Below are 27,024 nucleotides of genomic sequence, written 5' to 3' on the forward strand. Positions count from 1 at the left end.
ACTTGGGACATTACATTGATAAGGATGGGTTGCATCCCACGCCTGAAAAAGTGCTGGGCGTTAATAATGCACCTAAGCCGACCAACGTGACCCTGCTGAAGGCCTTTTTGGCATGGTGAGAATTTACGCTAAATTTTTGCCAAACTTAGCTATGGTCATTGAACCACTGCACAACTTGCTCCCTGTAGAAAGCAAATGGCACTGGTCGCGTCAGTGTGACGAGGTTTTCCCATTATGTCTGATGCCTGATAAAAATGTCTTCCAGCTTTACGATGTGAAAAAAGAAATTCAGATTACATGTGATGCTTCTGAGTACGGGCTGTGCACAGTACTGTCACACGTCGAAAATGGTAGAGAAAAACCAGTAACTTTTGTCTCGCGGTAATTGTCTGCACCAGAGCGGAACTGCACCCAAATAGAAAAAGAAGCCCTAAGCATTGTGTTTGCAGTGAAAAAAACTACACAAGTACCTTTATGGCCGAGTGTTTAACGTCTTGAGTCACCATCAGGGGCTCACTAATCTTTTTTGATCCAAAAAGACAGGCCAGTGCTGTAGCTACTGCAGGAGTCCGTCGTTGGCTCGCATTTTTGGCCAGCTATCGCTGCGAGATAAAACATAAGCCGGGATCTGCTATCAATCATGCGGACGCATTGTCTCGCTTGCCTCTACCAGACACGTGCGACCGGCAAGATGAAATCTTTTATTTCTCGTCTTTGAACGAGTTACCATTACCGGCAAAGGATGTGGAACGAAAAACAGGGCGAGATAAATTACTCAGCACTGTTCGGGAAATGATATGGTATGGCTGATCAAAAACACTGTCTGATGAGCTGAAACCATTCTGGACGCGCCGACTGGAGCTGAGTATAGACGACGAATGCCTTGTATGGACATAGCGGACATTCCCGAGTTGTTGTAGAATCTTGTGCTGGGTTTGTTGCATGAGCAACATCTGGGCATTTCTAGAATGAAATGAGTAGCGAGATTCATAGCATGGTGGCCTGGTATTGATGACGCTGTCGAGAGAATTGTGCGGAATTGTCAAATATGCCAGTCAGTTCTGACCTCCGCACAGCCCTTAAATTTGACACCCCGTAAACTGTGTGGAAACCCATGGGAACGAGTACATTTGGACTTCGCAGAAGAGAAAGGGAAATTGTGTCTTGTCGCGATTGATGCTTATTACAAATGGTTGGAGGTCAAGGTAATGACAGTGGCAACTGCCGGTAAAACAGTAGACTGTGTTCGTTCGTTGTTTGCGTCACATGGACTGCCTGTGGAAATAGTAACCGATAACGGTGCGCAGTTTCCAGCAGGTGAATTTTAATTTTCTTTTAAATCCAATGGATTTAAGCACACACTCACGCGTGTGCTTATAGTGTGTGTGGGTTTGCTCTGTGCGTGATAATGTGTTTAAATGGTGGCCTGGAAAATTCACCCGAGTGAAGTCACCGTCACCGTACTTGGTCAGTGTGACAGACAGAGTGCGGTTGGTGCACGCGGACCACCTGCAACGATCCGGCATCGCATCAAGTGCACGATCGAACGTTAACCCAGACGTGGAACTTCCGCACACATCAGACGGGGTGCCTCATTCACCCCGTACAGGACAATCGGCTGAGCCATCCCATTCTATCCGACCACCACAGCGAGCAAGCGGCAAGCAACCGGTGCAACTACGAAAGAGCACCTTGGAGCGGCGTCCGCCTGATTGTTTCACTTGTGCTTGCTTTTAGAACTTTAAAGCGGAGGAAGTGTTGTATCGTATCGCGGCGTCTGCTCATGACTTTTCGCGTTCGCCATGCCTTGCTGCGCATGCGCCAGCGTCTCACCAAATGTAATTAACCCCGTGCGGACGCCATGCACGGGGGTCGTTCGTTCGAGGCTGCTAGTGAGCACCTCGTAATAAAGCGTCCCGTTCACTTGCTGGCGTCTGGTTACAACAGTCATGCGAAAATATTCGTATGTCGTGCCCAGGGGCGTATTCGGCTCAATTCTGAACTCGCGTCGGAATTATCTTGACTGTCAGTGCTTCGGTTCTCGAAATGTACGCGCGCTGAGGCTTTGCTTCCGAGTTTTTCGACACGATTCTTAATGCGGACGTCAGGCATTTTGCGAGGGAGCTGTGGGCGCACAGATAAAACCCGGAAGCGCAGCTCGTACTCCTCCATTGCAGGTCCACAAAAGCTTGGCTCTGAAGATTACGTCGTCCAAAAGTGTTACTCAGGAATGCGCCCATATGTATCAAAAATTCGGGAGGAAAAAAGAGAAATCAAAATTTATTTTCCCCATCAACGAGCTAAATCGAACGTTCGCGTGTGTCTTCTTCAACTGTTGCGTAAAGAACCAATAATGTTCGCTCCGGAGCGAACATGTACCGCTGCATTTGCTACTAGAGCACATTGTCTAGCTGTTTCTATTCCGAAAGATTGCCGAGACGAAGGCTAATAGCTGCTTCCGGCGATGCGCACAAAGTTGCCGGAACTGTCAGGCCACGCCAGCAAATGTGACGCGGACGCGTCCGTGGCCAACACTGGGGAGCACATATCCCAAGCCAAAGGTAACGTATTAGCGAAGACTTGTCCTACAAAGGACTAGAATGAAGCCATCCATTTGAAGTATTGCGACGATTACCTGTGCTGCTTGGGATCACGCTCGATATACATGCGCAAGGCGCTTATAAATGCAGCTGCGCATTTTAAGGCGGAAGCCTTTAATGCCTCATCGTTGTAAGCAGGAGTTGTCGACAGAAATGTCACGCTTTTCAATTGGTCGAAACGGTCGTGAAGTCACAGTGCGCGAATTTCCAAAGGGGCCAATCGTACTTTGGCTAGTAACCATGCAACCAATTGAAGGGATCGTATAGTGATGCTCCAAGTAAGTGGGACAGAGTTTAGTTAATTGCCTAATTGCTTGCTACTCAGGTCAGAGAAATAAATAAAACCGGGTAGGAAACTGGTCGAGCTTGGGAATCGAACCCCGGACTCCGGAGTGCGAGACGGGCATGCTAACCCCTCCGCCATGCCAGCTTGGTGGTTTGGAATGAGCAAAATGAGGTGGAATGAGGTGGTCTAGTGAATGCGGTGTCTTCGCTCACTGCCATCTTCCTCCCTTCACGTTACGGCGAGGTTTAGGTGTGCACCGAGATATGAGAAACAGGTACATTTCGTTTCTTCAAAAACCAATTTACCGATGAACAAGGCGTAAAACCGAATGGGCGATGGCATTTTGTGGACTCCCCGGCAGCGTTGTAAGACGCTGTCGCGTTCCACTCTTAGAGGCGAAGCTTAACATCTTAACCACACATCAGTGACACAAGCAACAACACTGCGCTTAAGGCTTTCGCCTCACCGCACTTTAGGTCAACACAGTGCCCCCTGAATTTTTGGGAGCGCGGCGATAGCTTTGGGCTGTTGGCGAGAGCTTTGAAGAAAACAGAGAGGAAAGAGCGCAGTGGGAGATAGTGGCCTTATGCGCGCTGCGCCGGATGCTTGAGTCACTTGGTAGAACGCGTGCATATCACTCTTCGCCTTAACACAGCACGTGACATCTGATGCTGCCGGCTACGGTCCGGACGTGGCAACTTGAACGCTTGATCGCGTGTGTGTGAGGTGGTTCAGGATATGGAGAAACGCCACTATCCTGTTCTGAAATGGAACAGTAGTACGGGGCAACAGTCACCGTCGGTGCGACGCTTAACTTCAGAACAAATTTTTATGACAAAAAAATGCTCTAAACATATTTGTGCGAAATTTGGACTATACTAGCTATGAAAGGGCTGCGCCTTTTTTGGTACTTCAACTAGCTGAGCTTGAAATTGAAGGCTGAATACGCGGAAAAGCGCACTTTTGTGGCCATTGGAAATTTATTTTCTGGATTCTTATTTATTAGACAAGTTTAAACTCGTAATTAAAAACTTTTACACGCACAGTCTTTGTCAAAAGCATACAGGCCAAGAGGTCTGCTTCATAGCCCTACAGTGCGGCTCCTCTTGCATACTCGGGGACCGTAATCTTACGAAGGTAGGAGGAACTGAAGTCCTCAACCCTCCCAAGCTTAGGACTGTCAAATGTGCTTAAGAGCTCCGCTACACCGCCTGGAAGCAAACCCCTTGGTCTCTATATTTTTGACAAAGACTGTACATACAATATACGACGGTTTCAAGCCTACTCTGTTCCTTCATCAAGGGGCGACTGCGGACGGGTACCAGCTTAGCTTTAGTTTATGCCCACGAGTGCGACTGCCCCTGCCGCTTTAGGATTACAGCTGTGACTATCGTGATCTTGAAGTTGCGCAGAATGATCTCATGCTTTGAGATCTTGAGGGATAAAATAGTTATTTTATTCGTTAGCTTCAGGAGCTCGTTCTGCTGAAAACGCGGCGTCTTCCGTCGCTGTCTTGCGTCAGTTGGAAAAAATCCTGGAAGTTTCAAATACATCAAAAAATGCGGGAGGGTTCAAATGAAACCATAAGTGGTGAAGTGGTTCGTCTAATCAAGGTTTGTCACAATATTTCAATGAGTCAATAAAAATCAGGTGGCATGGATGGTGGAACCCAGGCCCACTGCAAGCCAGGCAGGCACGCAACGCATAGGGCACGACCGGTGTTTTTTTTCTTTATTTCATGGAAGTACAACCACTGTTACACGCTTCAAAGGTCGTCGTTGGTTCAGGCGTGTTAGAGGGGCACCTAGAGAATGCGTCGTGGTGTGTATGACTTATATGCAGTTACGATGTGTATATGAGTATCTAGTGGCCTAGTATATCGGGAAGTGTAACCTAGACAGTGACTGGTAAAGGTAATATGTAGTCAGTAATTGTGAGAAACTGTTGGCAATCGCTAATGTGATCGGTAATTAAGATTCCAATCTATCACCGTTATCGGCAGTGATGGTGGATTGGTAACTGGTAATGGCGATTGGTAATCGGCGGTGAGTGATACCTGATTAGTATTCGATAATTGTAATCGATTATTTGGACTGGTACTTGGTAATTTAATGCGCTTTATGATTAATTATTGATACTCGCGATTTCGCAAATCTGTAATCTGTGATTCGTAGTCGATAATTGTGAATTCGAAAAGTCTTGACTTCTCGCGGAGGCCGCCTGGTAGAGAAGGCCATGGCGATATTTCCGGAAAGTTTCAATCGCGCGCGAGTACTGCTAGGGGCGCCGTAAGTGGGAGCAAGACGTCAGAACATGCGTAAAAGAATTCAAGGGGCACTTTGGTTCTCTAAAGTGCTGCAAGGCGGAAGCCTTTTCTGGCGCACTGTTTGGCATTGACTGCGAGACTGTGCAGTACTAGTGCTTTATTTCACTACACACTTTGACTACACATTACAACTACACATTTTGACTGCCGACTTTGACTGCTGCTTTAGCGGGTTGGGTTATATGCATGGCTCTGTTCTCAGTGATGAGGTATGTAATGTGGTCACCCACGGACGCCTTATGCCCCCTCTCAGAATGGACGACAACTATTTTATTAGTTGTCGTCTTCTCCAAAAGGGGGCGTCAGGCATCTGTGGGTGACATCATTATTGCGAATCGACGCATTCTGACGTCATAACCATTTCGACCAAAAAAAAAAGAGCGTGGCACCTCTGTTGACAATCTGCTGCTGACAACCTTCTGTCGACAACGAGGAGGCATTAAAGGCTTTCGCTTTAAAAGTTTTCATCGATCATGAGCACCAGCAGGGCGCGTCACCAGGGGCAGCAGGACGTGGCAACATGGGTGGAATGTTATCATAGCTAAGGAATAAAAAGAGAAATATTAAAAGTAGTAGAAGACACTATCACGTCTACTCTTAAGACGAAGCTTGAGCGTCCTGCTATTTATTTACGAAGGCGTGCCACCCCCTCGAGCAGCGAAACGCGAACATTCAAATGACTCCGAACGAACTGGCGAGTAGTGCGCCGTACTTAGCGGCGTTATATTAGTTGCAGCAAAAGTTTGACTGGATATATTTGCTTTTAACTTCTTGGAAATATAGCGCAGAAAAGACAAGGACGGAGCAAGTGGTGGTCTTGGCGCTAACTTTATTTCAGAAGAAGTCATACGAGGGTTATATGCACTCTTCATCTGGCGAGGAGGATGACGAAGCGCCTCCTCTCCGGGCTGTTGCCATTAGGCCTGCGGACATCATCATCTGTTGCAAGTAGGTTCCACTCTCGCTTCGACCGTAGTAGCGCGGGTTTGCAAACAATCATTCGGAATGTGGTTTCCCACTTGTGGCTGCCTGAGAGGCTGACCGGAGGAGTTCTTAATCGAACGTGGCGACAATGGTAGCGGCCCCTGGGTATTGCACGTTGGCCATTGTACGAGCGAAAAACACTAAAGAAAATTCGTTCAGTGCGCCAGCAACGAACGAGAAAAGTAGTGCCTAGATAGCGACTTGCTGTACATATGCGCTGAAAAAACTCGCCAAGGCTGCCCTGTTCGCCTGAGACTGCCACAGCGGAAGCGAATTTTCAACAAGGAAAGCTGTGTAAAGCATGGTTGCGCATAAATCCCAAGGAAATCTCTTTCCGAACAGCCGCGAATGTTATGTAGCAAGTGGCTCCACTTTGTCTGTCACCGTTGCCGTAGCCTCTCTACTTTTGCTCAAGTATACTTACCTGGCACGCAGTGCTTGCTATAGTTCACAATCTACAGCACTGCGGCGCCAAGATGCCGTGGGTCGGCAATGCTTACCCAACAAACCAATAGATGGCAGCACAGTGCCATAAACTGCTGCGCGTTCGAGACACGCGTCGTCTGTCCCGGAGCATGGCGGCGTGTTGTAGCGCAGACGCAACGCTCTATGCGCGCAGCAGCTCTCAGACGAGGAACCCGTTTGTATCAACAGGACGAAGAGAACGGAGGGGCAAGGCACCGGTTGCTATGGCAACTATCGCTGCGCTGATTGTGGGCCTCGCCGGTCGGCGGAGCTCGGTTTTCTTGTTATCTTGCTGCGTCAATGGCGTCGCTGTGGTTTCTGCCTTTAGAAAATGGAAAATTAAGTTACCATACTGCTCCACTTACAAGTTCGTAGAGCGATCAGTGAGACGCCATCGTTGTGCTGAAAAGGGATGTGTTTGCTGAGGACATAGAAAAGGTTAGTGCTGTTTGCATCTACTTCATCCATATACGTGTTGCTGATGGAAGCCCTTATGATGAATAGTTTGCGGTGGCTCATGGAAAGCGTAAAATTACTCAAACGATCTGTGATAAAATTTGGAGGTACGAGAAAGGGAGTCGTGGGAATATTTAGAATATTTAGAATATTTAGAAATGCCTTCCACATGTGGATGCATCACCTGCGCGCTTCTAGCAGAACGTTATCTGTGACTACGCCTACGCCACTGAAGAATCAATTTGGCATCGCCATGCACTCATTACAGTGCGTTCCTTCATTGGTTTTAGAGCTCGAAAAGTCGGTCAGTTGCCCGCTGGGACCAATCGATGGCTCAATGCACGAGGCAGCGGAGATAAGCGCATGTCGCATGACAAAGCGACACTTCTCTGAGTCACACCGTTTGCGGCTTAATGTTTCCGTTTCGAAGAAAAAAAACGTAATTGCATTGTGTTAACGAATAAACGACACGACCTGATTACCGCGCTTTCCTTCCTTTAATCGACGAGTGAATGATACGTGCGACGTTACTGTTGTGAACCGGAAATTTTGGCACGCATCACGAAGTCCGCTTGCGCCATCAAGCGACGAAGCCTGGCACTGACTCTCGTCGCACTCTCCGCCTACGCACGCGGCGCTATCACACGGCCTTGCATGAGTTCCGTGCTGCTCAGCTCCGACCCGGAGATCCAACTCCGGGCAGTGGAGCGAGCCAACGAGGTCGCCGTAACCCACGCGCTGACGGCCATATAGCGCGACCAAGAAATCACCCTGAACCACTTTCTACCGGTGAATAAATGTTTTCCAATCCAATCCAGTCCGTCGATGATTTTGCATGGATGTCAGGCAAGCTGGTGTGGTGATAGAGGTTTGCTTATAGAGGACTTTGACAGCTTCGCTGTGTTCGAGCAGCCGCTCAGAGGTTTACAAGCGCGAACAGCATGTGTGCACAATTTCGTCGTGTTTCACCTTTCTGCAGGGTTGATCAAGCTTGACCCAAAGTTCGCACAGTTGCATGCACACGAAGCATATGGGGGCAACTGGCGATAAGTGTCGGACCTATGCACGACATGCACTGTCTTGTAGGGCTTAAGAGATAACGAGATATGACGCACATTTCAAATTCTCTGGTTTTGATATACTTCTTAATTCGTGGTTCTTAGTTCCTTCTGTACGTGACGAATAAAATAATTGCAGGATGTGAAGCGAAGGAAGGAGCATGGATGAAGAGAAGCAAAATAAACTCAAAAGCCGACACAGGGGCCGGCTAACGGCACACCTTGTACTTTCCAAAAACCGCCTGCGAATGCTGCTTGGCACTTGTTTTTTTTTTTTTTTTAAGCTATATACCCTCTGCAGAGCAGAGAGGTGAGGTGTGGGAGGGAAAACAAAACTCCCCAGGAGCAGAAATATTGGTCTGTGGGCAGGGTGTCGTGGGACTGAAGACGAAGGCACGAAAGGGCACGTGTGCTGGAAAGTATAGTGAGGTTTGGAAAATGCAGACGAAACGGCAAATTAACCTCAAAGAATGCGGCTGGAAGAAGCATTAACAGAAAGAAAGGACAGCACTTGAAGGTGAGATGAGACCAAGCTAGGGTAGTAAACCGATGGAAGAAATTAAAGGAAAGGCAGTGTCTTTCCAGCAAACGGGAGGAGTGACCAGCCAATTCTCCCCACACTTGCCTGTGATTGGCTAGAAAAAAAATTAGCAACATTTACCCTCGTAAACAGTTATGCTTTGACATTCACTGCCGGACTGTGCAAACAAAGCGCCCCTGGCATTCCCTTCCGCACCACTTGTGTAAGAAATGTTCGTTAAAAGACAGTTTTCTTTGAGATGCAAGCGACCGCAAACTGGGACGTATCTACTTGATCTTTCTGGATAGGGATACCAACTGTATTCTTGGACAGCTTTTTGCGGCATTGCAGCATAGGCCTAGGACGAAAGAGGAGGAGACGGGCTTGTGTTCTCTTGCGTGGGAAATGAACTGCTCAGCTCTATCGACTCCTCACTTCATTTCCGATTAATTCCAACTTCGCACTTTGAGCTCTCACCAACTTTCACCTATTTACCTCCGCCAGTATGACTGTATACATTTAACCCAGTTTTTCTTAAGTAACAGTACGAAGAAAAACAACAACCATGCAGTAAATGCTGTGGTTGGTTCGTTCAATTTCACGTCAGAATGTGATTGATTCTGTGGGTTGTCGCCGTAGTGGAGGGCTCCGAATAATTTCACCACCTCGGTTTCATTAATGTGCACTGATACCACACCCTACTGTGCTGTGCTAACCTTGAAGAACTAAGAGAAAACATTGTGGTCCATTTTTGTAATGAACAAATTGCATTTCAGTTTAGCCTGTCGCTAGAAATAAAAAGAACTAAGAGAAAACATTGTGGTCCATTTTTGTAATGAACAAATTGCATTTCAGTTTAGCCTGTCGCTAGAAATAAATGTCGTTTATATTACATGTACGCTTGCTTCCTCAAAGGTAGTAGAGGTTTGATATGAACTCTGATTTTCTGAAAAATTGTTAGTTTTTAACACGAGAACAAAAACCGAACCCTGTGCTTCAGACATGTCGGCATCTGATGCTTATCGGCTACCAAGCCCAATAGAACAAAACAAAAATTTGCGGTAATATGTTCAGTGACCTAAAGCAGTCACGAAAACTGTTTAAGGCAGTTCGCTTACACAGGTTTAAATAAACATTTGTTTTAATTCGTTTACAGGAAGAACACCTTGAAGCTTCAGAATGAGGACAGAGGTGATGTACAGAGACCTGCCGGGCGGGCCACTCTTGGTCAACTTCACAGACGAGCTCCCCCTGAGCATGTTCTGCTCGAAATGCGGCATGCTTTCAAAAAACATGTTCGAGGATCAGAAGTCCCACGCTTTTTGCAGTATATGCATCTTCGAATCGAGCGACCGGAAGAAAATACATTGCAAGTATGAAAACAAGGAAGTCTCTGTCGACGAGGTATTGCCGCCTTCTTGTCAACCATATCTTTTTGAATGAAGTTCTTGTGCGTTTCGTCACCTATATTTTTTGTCTGAATCAAGCCCGGGCGCCATTATTGCAAATTTTACTTGTCAAACAACGCGGATCACCTAGGTTGAATGCAATGCCAGATGTTTCATACGTTTACGAACAAGTGCAGGAATGAAGAAGTCAAAATAACGAATAGTAAGCATCATTACGATTAGTAACAGCACGAACGTAATCATAGGGCTTTATTCCATGTAGCAGACAACTTCTGTAGCAAAATGAATTTTCTGCCAGATAGACAACCCACAACATCGATAAACTGCTCTGAGACGCTAGCAGTTTAGTTTAGGAAGGCGAATAAGTTGTGTAAAAATAAACCGCCACTCCGAAGCCGGGAATTGTCACAATCTTGTCAAGGGGAAGACGTTTGGAGCTAGTGAATCCGAAGTAATTTAATCAGGTATAGCAGCACTACAGCTCAAGCATGCACATTAATCTTAAATATTGAAGCCCATGGCACCATATTGCCCTGTTCCCGTGTTTTTAAACATAGGGCAAAGCCTACTGTCTGAGGTTCGGTAGCAAGTGATTGATATTCATGCACAACTTACAAGTTGCTGACAGCTGGATACAGCGTGTTGTTCAAAGCAATTCTTGCACTTAGCTTTTTTCATATGGACTGTGACGCTTATCTACAGACGCACATTACATGAGCAATGTAGAAAAAGCGTTTATTCGGCCGTATGTAGCAGATATCAGATAAGAGACACGTTTCAGCAGCATGGCTGGACACATGAGTCAGTGCCGGAAATTTGAGAACAGAAAAGGCTTGGGCAGGTTGGTAATTCATTGTAACACAGTAATCGTAGCGCAGGAACAATGCAGGACAAAGACGAGACAAGACAAGTGCTATGCTGTCTCGTTTTCTCCTGCGAATTGTTCCCATGCTACCTGAAATTTCTTCTGAGGATATGGGCACGGCTCTGAGGAAGCAAAATTGAGAGACGGCTTTGGCGCTGGGTGAAAGGCTTGCAGAGACAGAGATCGGTGCTTCCTGTCGTGCTGAAAGAAATAGGGGCATCATGAGCATGTGCCACTGTCCATGTAAATTTGCCCACCCGCACTCCCGTTTTATACGCAGATGATGCCCGCAGTTGATATTATTACCATTGCGATGGACCAACAAGTTTATTGTCCGAACAAAGGTGGCGACAACTCCTGCGACAGGTACTTTTGCCTGAAGGACCTGGAGGTCAGTGATATTTCCTTTCTAATTCGTTATTAATGCTTCCAGCAAGCATTGTTGGTAGCGGTTACATCACACAAGGGCTAGGCCACTAGCACACAAGAGAAAGCCACGTATTTCATAAACAGATTCGAGTGAGTGGCGAATTGTGTTGCGTGACATTTCCTTGGACTATGCGGACAACACATACGTACTTCATATGATGGAAAGTCATCCCGAGGATATCTTTCAAACGCCACATTAAATTCATAGAAAAACAAAGCGAAAAACATTTAGAGCACATGGGAATTATTCTATGTTATACCAACCACATTTTCGCTTGAATGCGTTCACTAGGATCTTAGATAATATTTATAACAGTAAGATTAGCGATTTTTTTATGTGTGGTATACTGCGATTTTTAGCTGCGATTTCTTTCACGTACCAGCGTTTCAGGCAGCTTCTTCTGTTTTGATAGCATATTGGAAGCGTGATACATTTGACATTGTACATTTGTACAGCCATAATTGCGGTAGTTCTATAAACGGTCTGGTGTTCTGGCTGTCCTCCCACTATATAATGGAAATTTCGAGGCTAGCTCTCCTTATGCACTTTATTCCGGACTGTATTATCTCAAAGCAAAATGAATATTTCTTAGTTTGCAGTCATTGACGTGTGCGGAAAGCTTTTGCACACTGAAATGGGATCGACATTTAAAAAAAAAAGTCACTTGCGACAGTAGAGGGTGTTCTATATTCGCAACTCTATTTGGAGATAAATATGGACGGTAAGGATAGCAACACATAATATGGACACACTAGAGAGTGGACTTAGGAGACAGCCTCTGTAGTCGCTTAGCTGGCTGACGACTAAGCACAAGGTTCCGAGGTCATATGTTCGGATTCCTTCTGCTCCGTGTTTATCACTTCTCCTTTCTGTAATTTTTTTATTTTATCTCTATGGTTCTACAACTAGTTTCACAGCACTAACGTTACCCCGAATTAGAGTTAATGTTATCCTATAGTTGGAATCAAGAAGAAAAAGCGGGCATGGGCGGGGCATGTACTGGGAAGGCAAGATAACTGATGATTTCTTAGAGTAAGATAATAGTTTTCAAGAGAAGGAAAGTGCTGCAGTGGGCGGCAGTGAATGAGGACGGTGCATGAAGTTGGGATTTATAAGGATAACGTGGCCGCAGCTGATACAGGGCAGGGTTGAATGGAGGAATATGGGAGAAGCGTATGTCATGGAGAAGATCGAATTAGGTTGCTGATGGGCATAAGGATCCTAACGAGTCTGAAGTCGTCGTACCCTTGTATGCGTAATATGCTTAGTAATATTCTCTCCGAACCTTACGGGACGCGAAGCATTTTTCTGCTTTTTTTTTGTTTGCCTTCCCGAAAAGACCGCGATCGAGAAACACTGCATCGATATGCATTTTACAGGGACACTACTTGGAATGCGAAGAAACGAAAATTTCTTGCCTCACCTGCGGAGACTGTGTGAAAGGGCGGGAGTGGGAAGATCATGCTAAGAACTGTCCTCAGCAGATCCTGCAGTGCCGTTACTGCGTGGTGGCAGTACCTCGATGGCAGCTTGAGGTAAGCAGGTGCACAGTTACTCCACTGACGATTCAGAGCAAATCACGTAGTGATAAGAATTCGTGATATGATATTTGGTTCGGTATGAAACCGAAAAAAATTCCTTCTCTCTCGCAATACACCACCCGTCGTTACTAGGGGTTGTGACCTGTTAAAATAAAATGAGCTTTAAAAACGGATGCACTTTTTCTCTTTTAATTCGTCTTTACACCACCTGACCTCTACCTTGTGGGATTCACTGGGGCGAAAGAGAGGAGTAGAGAGTGAGATCAAGGTGGGCGATATATCCCAGTAACGAGTTTGGGCATTTCTGTCCCGTTAACATTTTATGGTCGTTTTCTTGAAAACTATGCTGCGTTTCCGGACTCCTTGATTTCTGCTCCTTGATGATCTTCACGGCATGTTTCTATATATTCCAAAACTTTATAGATATCACAGGTTATTTAGGAAGCTTAGAGACGCACTTGAATAACCAGCAGTAGAGTGACACCATATCGGACACCTAGCGATAGCCGAGCATGCACGTGTATGAATTGCGCCACTGCTCAGTTTTTTTCTAACACGAGGTAGGCACAGTTTTATGATATCTATCCTCCTCCCTCCCTCGTCCCTTCCCTCCCTACCTCTCCAAAGAAAATACTTGTAAAATGATGCTTTTGAAGTCTTCTCACACTATTCGTGTCTTTCGACTAGCAAGCTACCATGCCATTCTCTGTATGCTTGAACAAAAGTCTTCAGGCACGTGGGGATTGACACTTACTGTTTGTGTTTGGACCACATAGGATATATAGACAGAGATTAGCGGGAAAGCAAGTATACGTAGAATCTTCGCATGGTTTTCTGACCTGCGTGCACAATTAGGAACAAAACATGTGCTCGTGACTTTAGCACTCCAAGAGATCCAAGCACTTACGTATCTTTGAAGGCTGGTGAAGTCTTGGAGCACAACTTAATCTTTCAATATGCGTATATTTAGAAGAACCTACAGAGTGAGGCCAGATTAACTTTTTAAGCTGTGAGATAGAATAAATGAAGTATGATCGAGTGCATTGAAGTTGAATAGGGTTAATTAAGAGACACAAGTTTCTATTCGGATCCTTAGCCTTGACACATGAGACATGCTTTAATGCACAAGTCCAAATGAAGGGACCCAGTGTGGTCGCTAGAAATGGTATAAAATATTCAAGATGTGACTTTGGTCAAGTTTTCACACAGCGAAGAGACGCAGTGCGGGAGGAACAGGACTCTCTGTCGCTGATTGCGCCCTGTCTCTTCCCAGTTCTTATCCTTAGCAGCAACAACCTTGTGTAGTGCGAGGTCAGGCGGCAGTGAAACAAATCAGACGGTAGAATTCATTCGTGAAGCTTCTGCTAAATCTCTCATTGTACTCGCACCAAAGGGGCGAATAAGGATCATAACTTATAACGACTTACCATGCAGTGTCATATTCTGTGAAAGTTTCTGGATCAGAAATTGCTGGATACGATTTTGAGAAACATCCAAATTATTATTTGATTCCGAAAGTTTACGGCACCACTGTGTGATTCCTTACTCAATACGAGCAAGCCGATTGCGAGATGGAAAGCCTACGCTTTTCAAAGTATTTGTCTTGCATGGATGCTGTATGGATTTCAGCATACTTAACAACATAACATGTTTAGAGCGTCATAAGTTGGTGACAGTTCGCACTATGTAGAATACTTAGACTTGGTCATATATATTTGTATATAATTTGCAGGACAAACTGGCCGGCCAGCATCACCTTTATATTGACGTCGTAAATATGCCTGCTTGAACCACTGTCATTGTTGTTGTACCTTGTAGAGTGACCATGATGTTCAATATTCTCCGCACGGGTCTTTATTTTGTTGTTTGTCAGGCGCACGAAAGAGTGTGTAATGAAAACCCTTCCGCCATCCGTGGAGGCACTGAAGAATTAAAGGACCCAAGAGATTCTCCGACACCTCCGATGATGCCTTCTCAAAACAATGCTATGCCCGTTGACCAAGAGAACAAAAGTCAGAATTTCAAAGCTCCTGAAAGGAAGGAGGTAATATTCTACTTTATTATGTTCTTTAGCATTAGCCGTGCTTTGTCTGCATGATGCCTATGGGCCATGGGCTAGTGGTGTATCCTGTAAGGAATTCATTTATGCGTTCCAACGGGCAGCAGAATGCTTACTGAACTTTTCAGTGCAGTTGGCTGGGCATCGTTCTGGCATTCTTAAATATTCTCTTCAGCACGAAATGAAAACGCTAGGCGACGAAACGAAAATTTTGCCATACTTAATGACGTGGCGAAATTTTGACGCTCCAGCCTAAATGTCTAACGGCAAAGCAGGTCGCGGACACTGTATTCTCAAAGGGAGGTTTATACATAAAAAATGGCATTTCTTAACTCTTGATACTGGTACATATGTTGCAAACGTTAATCCTTACGTCAACTTTCCTTGCAGCCTGGCTTTATAAATACCAGTGACGGAAACAAGACTACGATATGTACACTTTGCAACAGGAAAGTGAAGAAGAGAAATGTGAACAAGCATTTAGAAGTCTGTCTAAAGCACAATAGTTCCACGCCAGTCAATTCGGTACGGAGAGATGAGCATACATCAGAGGTAAGAAAAATTGACAGCAAATATGCGATATGCTAGTATGGTGGTACTCATTTGTTCATTGGAAATTTAGTATTTTTAATATCAATGTTTTTAAGAGTCGGGGCTCGCACACAGTTATGTGTATAGGCGCGACGAACTCTAATGTAAACTTCAAACCCTGGGATTTTCGCAGCTTTACTAAAAAATAAATCAGAATTTATCTTTTAGAACAGTTTTCTTCAAACCACAGTGGGATTTTTTTATTTGATTAAAACATTAAATGTTAGGCTGATCTGCGAGCCCAGTTGTATACTAGTCAGAAAAATACAGACCATTTGACAGGGACGTGCCGCGTCGCGTAAATAAATTCTGGTGATTTCTGCGTTCAAAACTACTGTGCTTGTTTTTGGTCCTCAAGTACTTATTTTGTCACTGAATGTGTTGCCTACTACCGTATACTTGTCCTACAACCGCCCTTTGATCTAAAGATATCTATCGACAGGGAACCGATAATTGTGCACTCCTTGTGTTTATACGTGCACGAAATATGGTTCGGATTTCCCAGTGCTGTCGAACTTAAATCAGTCCTGTAACCAGAAGAGTGCGAGCCTTAGTTGCATTATTGTTTCCAAGGAAATTAGCCCTGAAATGCTTGTCAATGCTCTCATGTAAACATATCTCGTTCCTTCGGTTTCGCGTAAAAGAAATTTGATTTCAATAAAATTGAATCTTGAAAAGCCGATTATATGAATGGATTCCTTACATGACTTTTTGCATAATCCTCCAGCCTCAAGAGAGAGCCACGAATCCTGCTTTCTAACCACTAAATGACATGAGTAGCACGCGTAAATTATACGGGTGAGACTATAATGTGAATCCCGCAGGAACGTTACCGAAATGACCGGGTGCCAATAACGCATAGCGCTTTTAAAATCAGGCTGGGATTGCATTAAATTGTCTAAAACTGTAGTGACGAGCTGCATGCTAAGGTGGCGTTTAAGGCGCAAGAATACCGCTCAGCATTTCCCATCTTTTACCTTCGGTTCAGTTATCAGGAACAACTGAGAGTGACCATGGTATTCAGAAAACTTTCTGCTGATCCTTATGGACTTTCTGCTTCCATTCTGGTGTTATTATTGGCGTTTTTGTTAGCATTTCAGTTCTCACTGCTGGTTACTATATTTTTAAATTTGAGCAGACATACAAATAGTTGCTTAATATATACATCAGCGTACACCAGAATGCTAGCACACAATATTCCGGCTGCTAGTTATTGTTTGGTTGTCCGGTATTTTTACGCACTATGATTTGGTCCTCTATGCTTTCTGGAGTGAAGAAATATTTTTTTCGCACAATTCAACGAAACCAAAACGGCTAGAATGCTCTGTGATGCGATAATATTTATATTTTTAATGTATACACAAGCCATTTAGCAGAACATACATTTATGCAAAATTTGTTCATCGCTTAATGTATACATGGATGAACGATCGGAAGGACGGCCAGCAGTCAAGCGGGTGCATGGATGCATAGATGGTAGGAACGTCCCCTTTGAAACGACATGTAGGCAGATGCCACCACGCCCGGCTTTTTTTTCTTTATTTTTCGCTAACGGTGTTTGTTGGTATTATAAATCAGACTGTAAAATAAATTACAATCTCTAATATACCTTTCATTTCTAAAGACGACTGAGAGCGCCCCCCTTTACTCTGAACGTATTGCAACGGTAATTTTGCCGTTTTCCACGGCACTCAAAGTGCAGTATTGGAGTCTTTTCTAAAAAACGAAGAAGAAAAATATTTTAAAAAATGTTATGCATGAAGCTGGCAGAAAGAGAATCCACTTGCGTAGTGTGTTCCATACCAATATACGATTACGTGCAGGTAAATATAGTCTTGGTATCTATGCGTTTTTGTCCACATTTCAATTGGCCGTAAGTAGGAATGAACTGTAGTTAGTGGGCTTGCAAGGCAGCGCCATCTTGCGTTCTCCAAGATCGTTCGGTTCGACTGATGTTGGGAACAGCAGATAAATTGGTCAACTGACAAGATGGGGGCAGCGGTCTAGCTGAACTAGCCGAGTTGATGGCATTTGCCATTTTGATGCCTTTCTAAACTACATAAAAGGTTGCTTTAATGGCCAAAACTCACAGCTACAGCTTTCACAATCTGACTTTGCACATTTACAGTTTTCACAAATATAATTAGTGCAACCCATCTAACGCGCGAGGCGGCATCTGAGAAACAATGGCTGAACAATTAAGCCGGATGTGCGTCTACTGGATTGTTTTAGCTCTGTGTGATGTTCAGTTGCGGCTTGCTTAACGCATAAAACTTTAGAAGAAATTGTGTTTGAATGAAATAAAGCACGCAATCAATGCTTCGAGTTAAAAAAATAGAAAAAAACTTAGTTCATTTATAAATCACCAGCGCGTGGCATAATCATCACTCGAAAAAGTGAGATTCCTTGCCGCAGGAATGTTGCTCATTCGTTCTTCACTTTTACGATAAATGAATGGGATAATTTGCTGAAAGATAATCAATGTTTAATCCACCATGTTCTTTCAGCCTTGCTAGGGGTATTTTTGTTAATTTTATTGTATATTATTCACATTATTTCTTGTTGTGTTCGTGGTCTTTTTTTGTTTTTATCTCACTTTTGATTTTTACGAATGCATACCGAGCAGTTCTGGAGAAAAGCATTTTTAAGAGGGCAACTGTTTTTGAACGCAATTTTTTCATATAATGTGAGAAGTCACTCTAACAATTAATATCTCAGAAGATCACCTGAGGGCAGTCTTGTCTGTTTTTTTTTTCTATTCACGTTCTTACTATCGTCAAAAGCGTTCCCTATTGGTTTGTTGCGGCAGTCTTACCTGTTCAATGCGATTGACGGAAACTCCTTAAAAGACCAATTTTCCTGCATATCAGAATAATGAACCATCACCTTCCGGGTTTGTAATAAGGGAGTAATTACTCATTGGCATCCACCCAAGCCCAGCCATACGGCTACAACGGAAAGCTATATAGCTTTCTCAGAAACTTCGCAGTTAAAGAAAAATTCGTCCTGGTCCGGGGTTCGAACCGGGGACCACCGCTACACCGGAGCAGTCGCTCTACCAACTGAGCTAACCGGGACGGCAAGCTTATGGTAGGGCGAGAGCGAATTGATCAATAACTCGAAGTGGGAACAGTGTTGGTCAAATGTTTAAGGGGAATCCCCCAAGGTGGAGTAAATTTGTAATAAGGGAGTAATTATTGGCATCCACCCAAGCACAGCAATACGGTTACAACGGAAAGCTATACAGCTTTCTCAGAAACTTCGTAGTTAAAGAAAAATTCGTCCTGGTCCGGGGTTCGAACCCGGGACCACCGCTACACCGGAGCAGTCGCTCTACGAACTGAGCTAACCGAGACGGCAAGCTTATGGTAGGGCGAGAGCGAATTGATCAATAACTCGAAGTGGGAACAGTCATCATCATCATCATCATCAGCCTGACTACACCCACTGCACGGCAAAGGCCTCTCCCATGTCTCTCCAATTAACCCTGTCCTTTGCTAGTTGCCGCCACTGTATCCCCGCAAACTTCTTAATCTCATCCGCCCACCTAACTTTCTGCCGTCCCCTGCTACGTTTGCTTTCTCTTGGAATCCACTCCGTTACCCTTAAGGACCAGCGGTTATCTTGCCTTCGCATTACATGCCCTGCCCAAGCCCACTTCTTCCTCTTGATTTCAACTAGGATGTCATTAACCCGCGTTTGTTCCCTCGCCCACTCCGCCCTCTTCCGATCTCTTAACGTTACACCTATCATTTTCCTTTCCATAGCTCGCTGCGTTGTTCTTAACTTAAGCTGAACCCTCTTTGTTAGCCTCCACGTTTCTGCCCCATAGGTGAGTACCGGTAGGATACAGCTGTTATATAATTTTCTCTTCAAGGATATTGGTAAGCTACCATTCATGACCTGAGAGAACCTGCCATACGCGCTCCACCCCATTCTTATTCTTCTAGTTATTTACCTCTCATGATCCGGATCTGCGGTCACTACCTGCCCTAAGTAGACATATTCTCTTACTACTTCTAGCACCTCGCTACCAGTTGCGAACTGCTGTTCCCTTGCAAGGCTATTGAACATTACTTTGGTTTTCTGCATGTTAATTCTTAGCCCGACCGTTCTACTCTGCCTGTCTAGCTTATTGATCATGCTTTGCAGTTCTTGTCCTGAGTGGCGTAGCAGGGCAATGTCATCAGCGAATCGCAAATTACTCAGGTATTCTCCATTAACTCTTATCCCCAACTCTTCCCATTCCAGTCCCCGGAATACCTCCTGTAAGCAGGCAGTGAAGAACATTGGCGAGATCGTGTCTCCCTGCCTGACACCTTTCCGTATTGGAATTTTATTGCTGACTTTATGGAGAACTATAGTAGCTGTGCAATCGTTACAAATATCTTCCACTATTTTCACATAGCACTCTTCAACACCCTGATTCCGCAATGCCTGCATGACAGCTGAGGTTTCCACTGACTCGAATGCTTTTTCGTAATCAATGAAGGCTATATATAGGGGTTGGTTATATTCTGCGCATTTCTCTATCACCTGATTGATAGTGTGAATGTGGTCTATTGTCGAGTATCCTTTACGAAAGCCTGCCTGATCATTTGGTTGACTAAAGTCCAAGGTTGTCCTGATTCTATTAGCGATTACCTTAGTAAATACCTTGCAGGCAACGGACAATAAGCTGATCGGTCTGTAATTCTTCAAGTCCTTGGCGTCTCCTTTCTTATGAATTAAGATAATGTTAGCGTTCTTCCAAGCTTCTGGTACTCTCGAGGTCACAAGGCATTGCGTATACAGGGTGGCTAGTTTTTGTAGCACAATCTCTCCTCCGTCCTTCAGCAAATCTGTTGTTACCTGATCCCCACCAGCTGCTTTCCCTTTTTGCATTGCTCCTAAGGCTTTCTTTACTTCCTCCTTCGTTACTGGCGGGATGTCCCATTGCTGTGCTCGACTGCCTCCCTCAGTAACTTGATGATTACATTCGCTACTGTATAGATTTGTGTAGAACTCTTCGGCTATTTCAACTATCTTATCCATATTGCTGATGATATTGCCCTGTTTGTCATTTAGCGCATACATGTGGTTTTTACCTGTGCCCAGTTTTCTCCTCACTGATTTTAGGCTACCTCCATTCCTTAGAGCATGCTCGATTTTCTCCATGTTAAACTTTCTTATGTCGGCTACCTTGCGCTTATTTATTAACTTAGATAGCTCTGCTAGTTCTATCCTGTCTGTGGAGTTAGACGTCCTCATGCTTTGACGTTTCTTAATCAGATCTTTAGTCTCCTGAGATAGCTTGTTGGTATCCTGTCGAGCCATCCTACCACCTACTTCTGCGGCGCACTCTGTAACGATAGCTGTAAGATTATCATTCATTGTTTCAACACTACGGTCGTCTTCTTCAGTTAAAGCGGAAAATCTGTGGGAACAGTGTTGGTCATTAATTAAGGGAGTAATTACTCCCTTATTACAAATTTACTCCACCTTGGGGGATTCCCCTAAAACATTTGACCTTCCGGGTTTCTACAACAGTTTCTTACAATCTTCAAATTTTCAAAATTTTTCCACTAGAAAGATAAATATGATACATTGTTTGTAATGCCTCGTCAATAATGCCCCACAGTAGGCATTGGAATATGCAGACATAAAATTAAAAAAAAAAATGGAGATCACTGCGGCTACCCGCATTGGAGGAGTGCGAAAGCATTGATGCCTTCTCGGCTCACGGCATCCCTCTTTGCCTCTCTTTGATTGTCTTTGGCCCCCTTTGCCACTTTGATTCTCTTTGATCCTCTTTTTCCCTCTTTGCCACTCTTTGCCTCTCTTTGATCCTCTTTTCCACTCTTTGCCACTCTTTGCCTCTCTGATTTTTTTTGCTCCTGTTTGCCTCACTTTGATCCTCTTTTTCCCTCTTTGCCACTCTTTGATTCTCTTCGCCCCTCTTTCACTCTCTTTGATTCTCTTGGCCCTTCTTTGCCTCTATTTGATCCTGTTTTCCCCTCTTTGACACTCTTTGATTCTCTCTGCCCCTCTTTTCCTCTCTTTGATTCTCTTTGCTCCTCTTTGCCTCTCTTTGATCCTCTTTTTCCTTCTTTGACAATCTTTGATTCTCCTTGCCCCTCTTTGCCACTATTTGATTCTCTTCGCCCCTCTTTGCCTCTTTGATCCTATTTTCCCCTCTTTGATTCTATTTGCCCCTCTTTGCCTCTCTTTGATCCTCTTTTCCCGTCTGTGCCACTCTTTGATTTTCTTCGCCCCTCTTTCAGTCTCTTTGATTCTCTTGGCCCCTCTTTGCCTCTATTTGATCCTGTTTTCCCTTCTTTGACACTCTTTGATTCTCTCTGCCCCTCTTTTCCTCTCTTTGATTCTCTTTGCCCCTCTTTGCCTCTCTTTGATCCTCTTTTCCCTTCTTTGACAGTCTGATTCTCCTTGCCCCTCTTTGCCACTATTTGATTCTCTTCGCCCCTCTTTGCCTCTCTTTGATCCTATTTTCCCCTCTTTGATTCTATTTGCCCCTCTATGCCTCACTTTGATTCTCTTTTCCCCCCTTCGCCGCTCCTTCATCCTCTTTTCTCTTCTTTGCTACTCTTTGATTCTCTTTGCCTTTCTTTGATCCTCTTTTCCCCTATCTTCCATTCTTTGATTCTCTTTGCCCTTCTTTGCCTCTCTTTGATCCTTTTTTCCCCTATTTGCCCCTCTTTGATTCTCTTTCCCCTCTTTGCCTCACTTTGATTCTCTTTGCCCCTCTCTGCCACTTTGATAATCGTTGCCCCTCTTTGCCCCTCTTTGCCCTTTTTTCCCTCTCTTTGATTCTCTTTGCGGGAGTCGTTTTGCGGACATGTTTTGCAGACATGTTTTGGTGGCACGACTGCGCCGAAACAGCCTAGAAATGCTTTCGCATCCAAAAATCCAGGACAAATGAGATTTGCATAAACTACCTTGAGCTGCGCCTTGACGCAGTGCTTAACAGCCTCAGTTCGAATCCTTAATTGACGTTAAACTGAACGCCACTTGAATCTTTACTACAAAGAGGGCAGCAGCCACCATTCCGGGGCTATGCTTTTCTTTTCTAGAGGCAACTCCGTCTTGAACTCTGTGTTTTATTGCTTCTATCTTGAACAATATTATATTTCCTTTGCACTTGATATTCTGCAGTTGAATGCGTAGGCTCGGTAAGCTTTAAATCCGCTTGAGGTGAGTTTACTGAGGTTCCATATTTTTGTCATTGATATTGTAATCACTCGAGCAATCGTGCAGTGGAGCGCAGGAAATCTGTATTACTTTTGATGCATCTTTTAGACAGGAAACCGAAAGTCAAGTCCAATGTCAGACCAAGCGCCAAATGAATCATCAGAGTTGCCTGATGCCTTTTAGCAAGTTGAGAACACTCCACCACTGTAATTAGTTGGTGAAAAACAGTCCACGAGGACATTTACAGTTACTAACACAATGCAACTAAGTTTTCTCTGGTTGTGCTGTTTTTCTGTTACGCCACTGTGTACAACAATTTAGTAGTACCGCAGCCAATCTTCTGTAATGTACGATGCGCCATGCATTCAAAACAAAATGGTTCTTGCACGGTCATCGGATGCAATCTTGCAATTCATTCGTAGCAAGTAGCTTCTACTACTGGGAAAACAGCTCACCTGTATCAATTTTCATGCCATAATATAGAAACTCTAATGCGAGCCGCACAAAACTTCATATAATATTCAAATTTCTTGCCATAACAATTTCTGAAGGGCTGTAAAACTTGGTAGCCTAGCCGAAAGATGACTAATTGAGTCCTAGACGAAGCAACCGCGCCGTTGTGGATTCTCTATCCACGCCTGCTGCAACGTAATAAACTGTGCATAATCAGTAAGTCTATAAATTTATCTGATAGCCAACGGGAACAACGACACTCATGCCAAAGACAGGTCAAGAACAAATCGCTCCACCGGCAACTAAGGACGGGGCTGAGGAGTTCAACTTTTCACCGTCAAAGCCGTCAACGTTTCACGGTGATACACAGGTGACAAATCTTTCAAACTTTATGGCTTACTATACTTCGCCTTTTGCATTTTCTGTCGTGGCTGTTTCTTTTTTATCGAGGAAGGTTACAAAGTGCTCAAAAGGACGAGAACAGGAGGTGATTCTACGCAACCATTTCTTTACTTGTTTAGGAACCACTAGTGGTTCGATCTTGGCCTGGGAACTAATAGAAATTCACATGCGCGATTCATGCGATTAATAAAATCCGTAATATCTGCAATTAACTCAAACTTGCTGCTCGCTTACTGGAGTGAAATGTACTGAACAGCAATGCGTAAAATTTTACCACTAATTAAATATAGAACATCTACTCCTGTCTGGTGCTAAATGCTTTGTAAACGTTAGAGAGCATGAAAGATTAAGTAGATTTACAAGCACTGCTGCCGAGAAGGTCGTAACTTAGCTTGTTGATTCAAAACCCATTCATAGAATAAACACGCTACACCTCTTACTGTTGCTATACTAAATCTAAAACAGCGCACCTGCTTAAGTACGAGCCAAGAAGAGACGAGACATAGCGCTTTCTTATATTCAGCGCAGTGTCTAGTCTCTTCTTCCCACCTACTTGTTCATGTGTGTTGTTCTAGCTTTAGAATGCGATATCAACTTTCCTTTCGCTCTACAAGGTTGCCTCTGTGTCCATCAAGGCACCAAGTATGATGGTTTAGTAAGAGCCGCCGTGTGCAAATGTTCGCAGAGAACTTGCTACATTTTGCTGTGGGCCCTTGACAGAAACCCATATTCATTTTTAACCTTCAGGTTTTAATGCGAAAGCACTAATCCGGAGGTCCAGAGTATAGCAAAACTGTGTATTACCGATGTATGTCCGCATCTAAAAAAGTTGTATAAGGAGAAATGATATTAAGTTATACGATAGGAAGTCGAACCCGCGTCGGTGCCAACTGATCAACTTGAAAGGCTCCTGTGCAAGACCACCAGGCTATCGCCATTTTTTTATTTTTAGCACGGTATTCATTACAGTGAATCAATGCGCATGAAGTGTACATGAACCATGCACAAAACATCAAAACATTCGCATATAAGCACAGTACATAACAGGACGCCCCAAAACAAATCGCGAGAAAAGACGCAAGCCGGTTAACACCACTAGTACGTCATAATACGGCACGCCTAAGCAACGGTGCACTAGAATAAGCGTAATGAAGTGCACAGCTATAGGAGTGGTTGCCGTTCCGGCTTAAACCCTTTCTGGGCGTACAATTCCCTTAAGTGAACAATCATACTGCTGAAGTGGACTTTCGAATAAACAACGCGTTCACAATGTCGGTTCATCCTGCGCGTTTTCCGGAGGCTGTGTTTTCTAATCAGAAAGAGCATGCCTAAGAGCTCTTCAACAGATGACAGTCAATTGAGATATTGTGCAGAATGGGGTGTCAAATTAAGTCTTTTTGTGAATGTCCGTTGCAAGAAATCGCAAAAGTGTATCGCATCAACTAGAAAGTCTAGCAGTATAACCGTTCGAAACTGGTAGCGAGGTGCTGGAAGCAGTAAGGGAATATGTCTACTTAGGGCAGGTAGTTACTGCTGGTCTGGGTAATAACAGAGAAATAACTAGAAGGAAAGGATAGGTGTGGAGCGTGTATGGCAGGTTCTCTCACTTCTAGAATGGCATGTTACCGATATCCCTCAAGAGAAAAGTATACAACAGCTGTATCTTACCGTCACTAATCAATGCGGCTGAAACGTGCAGGCTAACAAAGGGGGTTCAGCTTAAGTTAAGGACGCAGCGTGTTAGGAAAGAAAAATCATAGGTGTAGCGTTACGAGATCGGAAGCGGGCGGAGTGGGCGAGGGAACAAACGCGAGTGAATGACATCCTAGTAAAAATCAAGAGGAAGTAATGGGCTTGTGCAGGGTAAATAATGCTAAGGAAAGATAACCGCTGGGCCTTAAGGGTAACGCAGTGCATTACAAGAGAAGGCAAGCGTAGCAGGGGACGGCACAAGTTAGATGGGCGGATGACATTAAGAAGTTCGGGGATACGGTGGCCGCAGCTCGCAAAGGACAGTGTTAATTGGAGAGACATGGGAGAAGCATTTGCCCTGCAGTGGGCATAGTCGGGCTGCTACTGCTGCTGATGATACAATCGATGAAACAATATACGTTGGACCCAAAAAAGCCATTTTTCCTAACCATGCTATAACGAGCAATGTCTCATTATTTAGCTTATAGAGGATTGTCTTGGTACACGGCGAGAGGGGCATCTTACGTACTCTCTTGAGTGCGTCATGTCCCGGTAAACCAAAATGCACAGAGCGGTACATGGTGGAGGAAACAGCGTACGTATTAAATCCTTGTACAACCGTTTCCCCGATACTCAAAACAGGAACTCAGAGAAGAAACGAACAAGCAGGAAACGGACAGCCAAATGCATGAAGCACCACAAGCACAGACGCTGAGAAAGTTTACAAGACACAGTGAGGTTCGGTAAAACATAAACTAAATTGACCTGCAAGAATGCACGCCTAATTGGATTTGTAGTGTCACGGAAAAACATGAAACGTGAAACTACCTGCCAGACATAGACCTATTCGTAGACCTATAGCCAAGACCACCAGCGCTACAAGGCCCACAAACATCGCAGCCAAACATATCTGGAGTTAAAGTGCACCACACCCTTGCACTGTGCAATGGACAGCATCTTCTTCAGCATCCATCTGCTCCCTCCGGCGATACTACCCGCTCATCGTCTTCTCCTTAGCTTAAATCCGTGTTTCGCACTGATTAGAATCTAGTAAACATTTCCTGTAATTTGTTTACACATTTCTTCGTCTTTGATGTTTCATTTGCTATTCATCCACGTCTGTTGCATAATCTTGAGGCAAATTATAAAAAAAAACTGATTACTTTCAGCCCCTTTTGTGGCCTAGATCTAAAACTCAAAGCTCGTATAGATAATTTCTGACAGCTTACAAAGGAATCTGGTTTGGTTCTTTTGTCTTAGACACCTCCTCTAGCTCCTGTGGCGTCCATCTATCCTCGCCTTCCGCCAGACCCAGTGGAAGAATGTATTCCACCAATCTGGCCAAGGGAATGCGAAAACGCAGGGGGACTGCATGATGAACGCCAGGTGAGAATACCGGCGACAGGTTAGATTTTATAGCAGCCAAGCTTAGTTAGAGCGAATTGCTGCAACGCCCCTACCGGCAACGCCAGCATCCGAGAAAGCTAACAAGGTGACACTTATGACAGTACACGCAAGGTCGCTCGTTCTGATTTATGGTGCGGCTGCTTGGAAAAAACACTGAACGATGTAACAAAAGCAAAGCATTAAGCAATAGCCTATGGTAGACGCAACTTTGCCTCCTGCCAGTACATTGCACATTTCCTGTCTGATGCTGTCGCAACTCAGTACTTCTCAGTAGCAGATATTATTAAGCTAA

General features: G+C 44.4%; 1 protein-coding gene across 4 annotated transcripts in view; it reads left to right on the plus strand.

The window, feature by feature from the left end:
• Window positions 1-6,869: 6,869 nt before the first annotated feature.
• LOC149329805 (uncharacterized) overlaps window positions 6,870-27,024 on the plus strand; it is a 105,426-nt gene continuing 85,271 nt past the window's right edge. The window contains exons 1-8 of one of the 4 annotated variants that reach the window (XM_089560471.1): window positions 6,874-7,099; window positions 9,852-10,099; window positions 11,250-11,360; window positions 12,779-12,934; window positions 14,814-14,984; window positions 15,390-15,551; window positions 23,473-23,601; window positions 26,586-26,711. In XM_089560471.1, the coding sequence (XP_089416597.1) occupies window positions 9,875-10,099; window positions 11,250-11,360; window positions 12,779-12,934; window positions 14,814-14,984; window positions 15,390-15,551; window positions 23,473-23,601; window positions 26,586-26,711 (1,080 nt within the window). In that variant the 5' untranslated portion in view covers window positions 6,874-7,099; window positions 9,852-9,874. Of the gene's footprint in view, window positions 7,100-9,851; window positions 10,100-11,249; window positions 11,361-12,778; window positions 12,935-14,813; window positions 14,985-15,389; window positions 15,552-23,472; window positions 23,602-26,585; window positions 26,712-27,024 lie in introns of all 4 variants that reach the window. The other 3 variants (XM_089560474.1, XM_089560472.1, XM_089560473.1) reach the window with 3 other exon arrangements.

Source organism: Amblyomma mixtum, chromosome 9 (genome assembly GCF_055824585.1).
Source record: "Amblyomma mixtum isolate Tamu chromosome 9, ASM5582458v1, whole genome shotgun sequence".
Lineage (NCBI taxonomy): Eukaryota > Metazoa > Arthropoda > Arachnida > Ixodida > Ixodidae > Amblyomma > Amblyomma mixtum.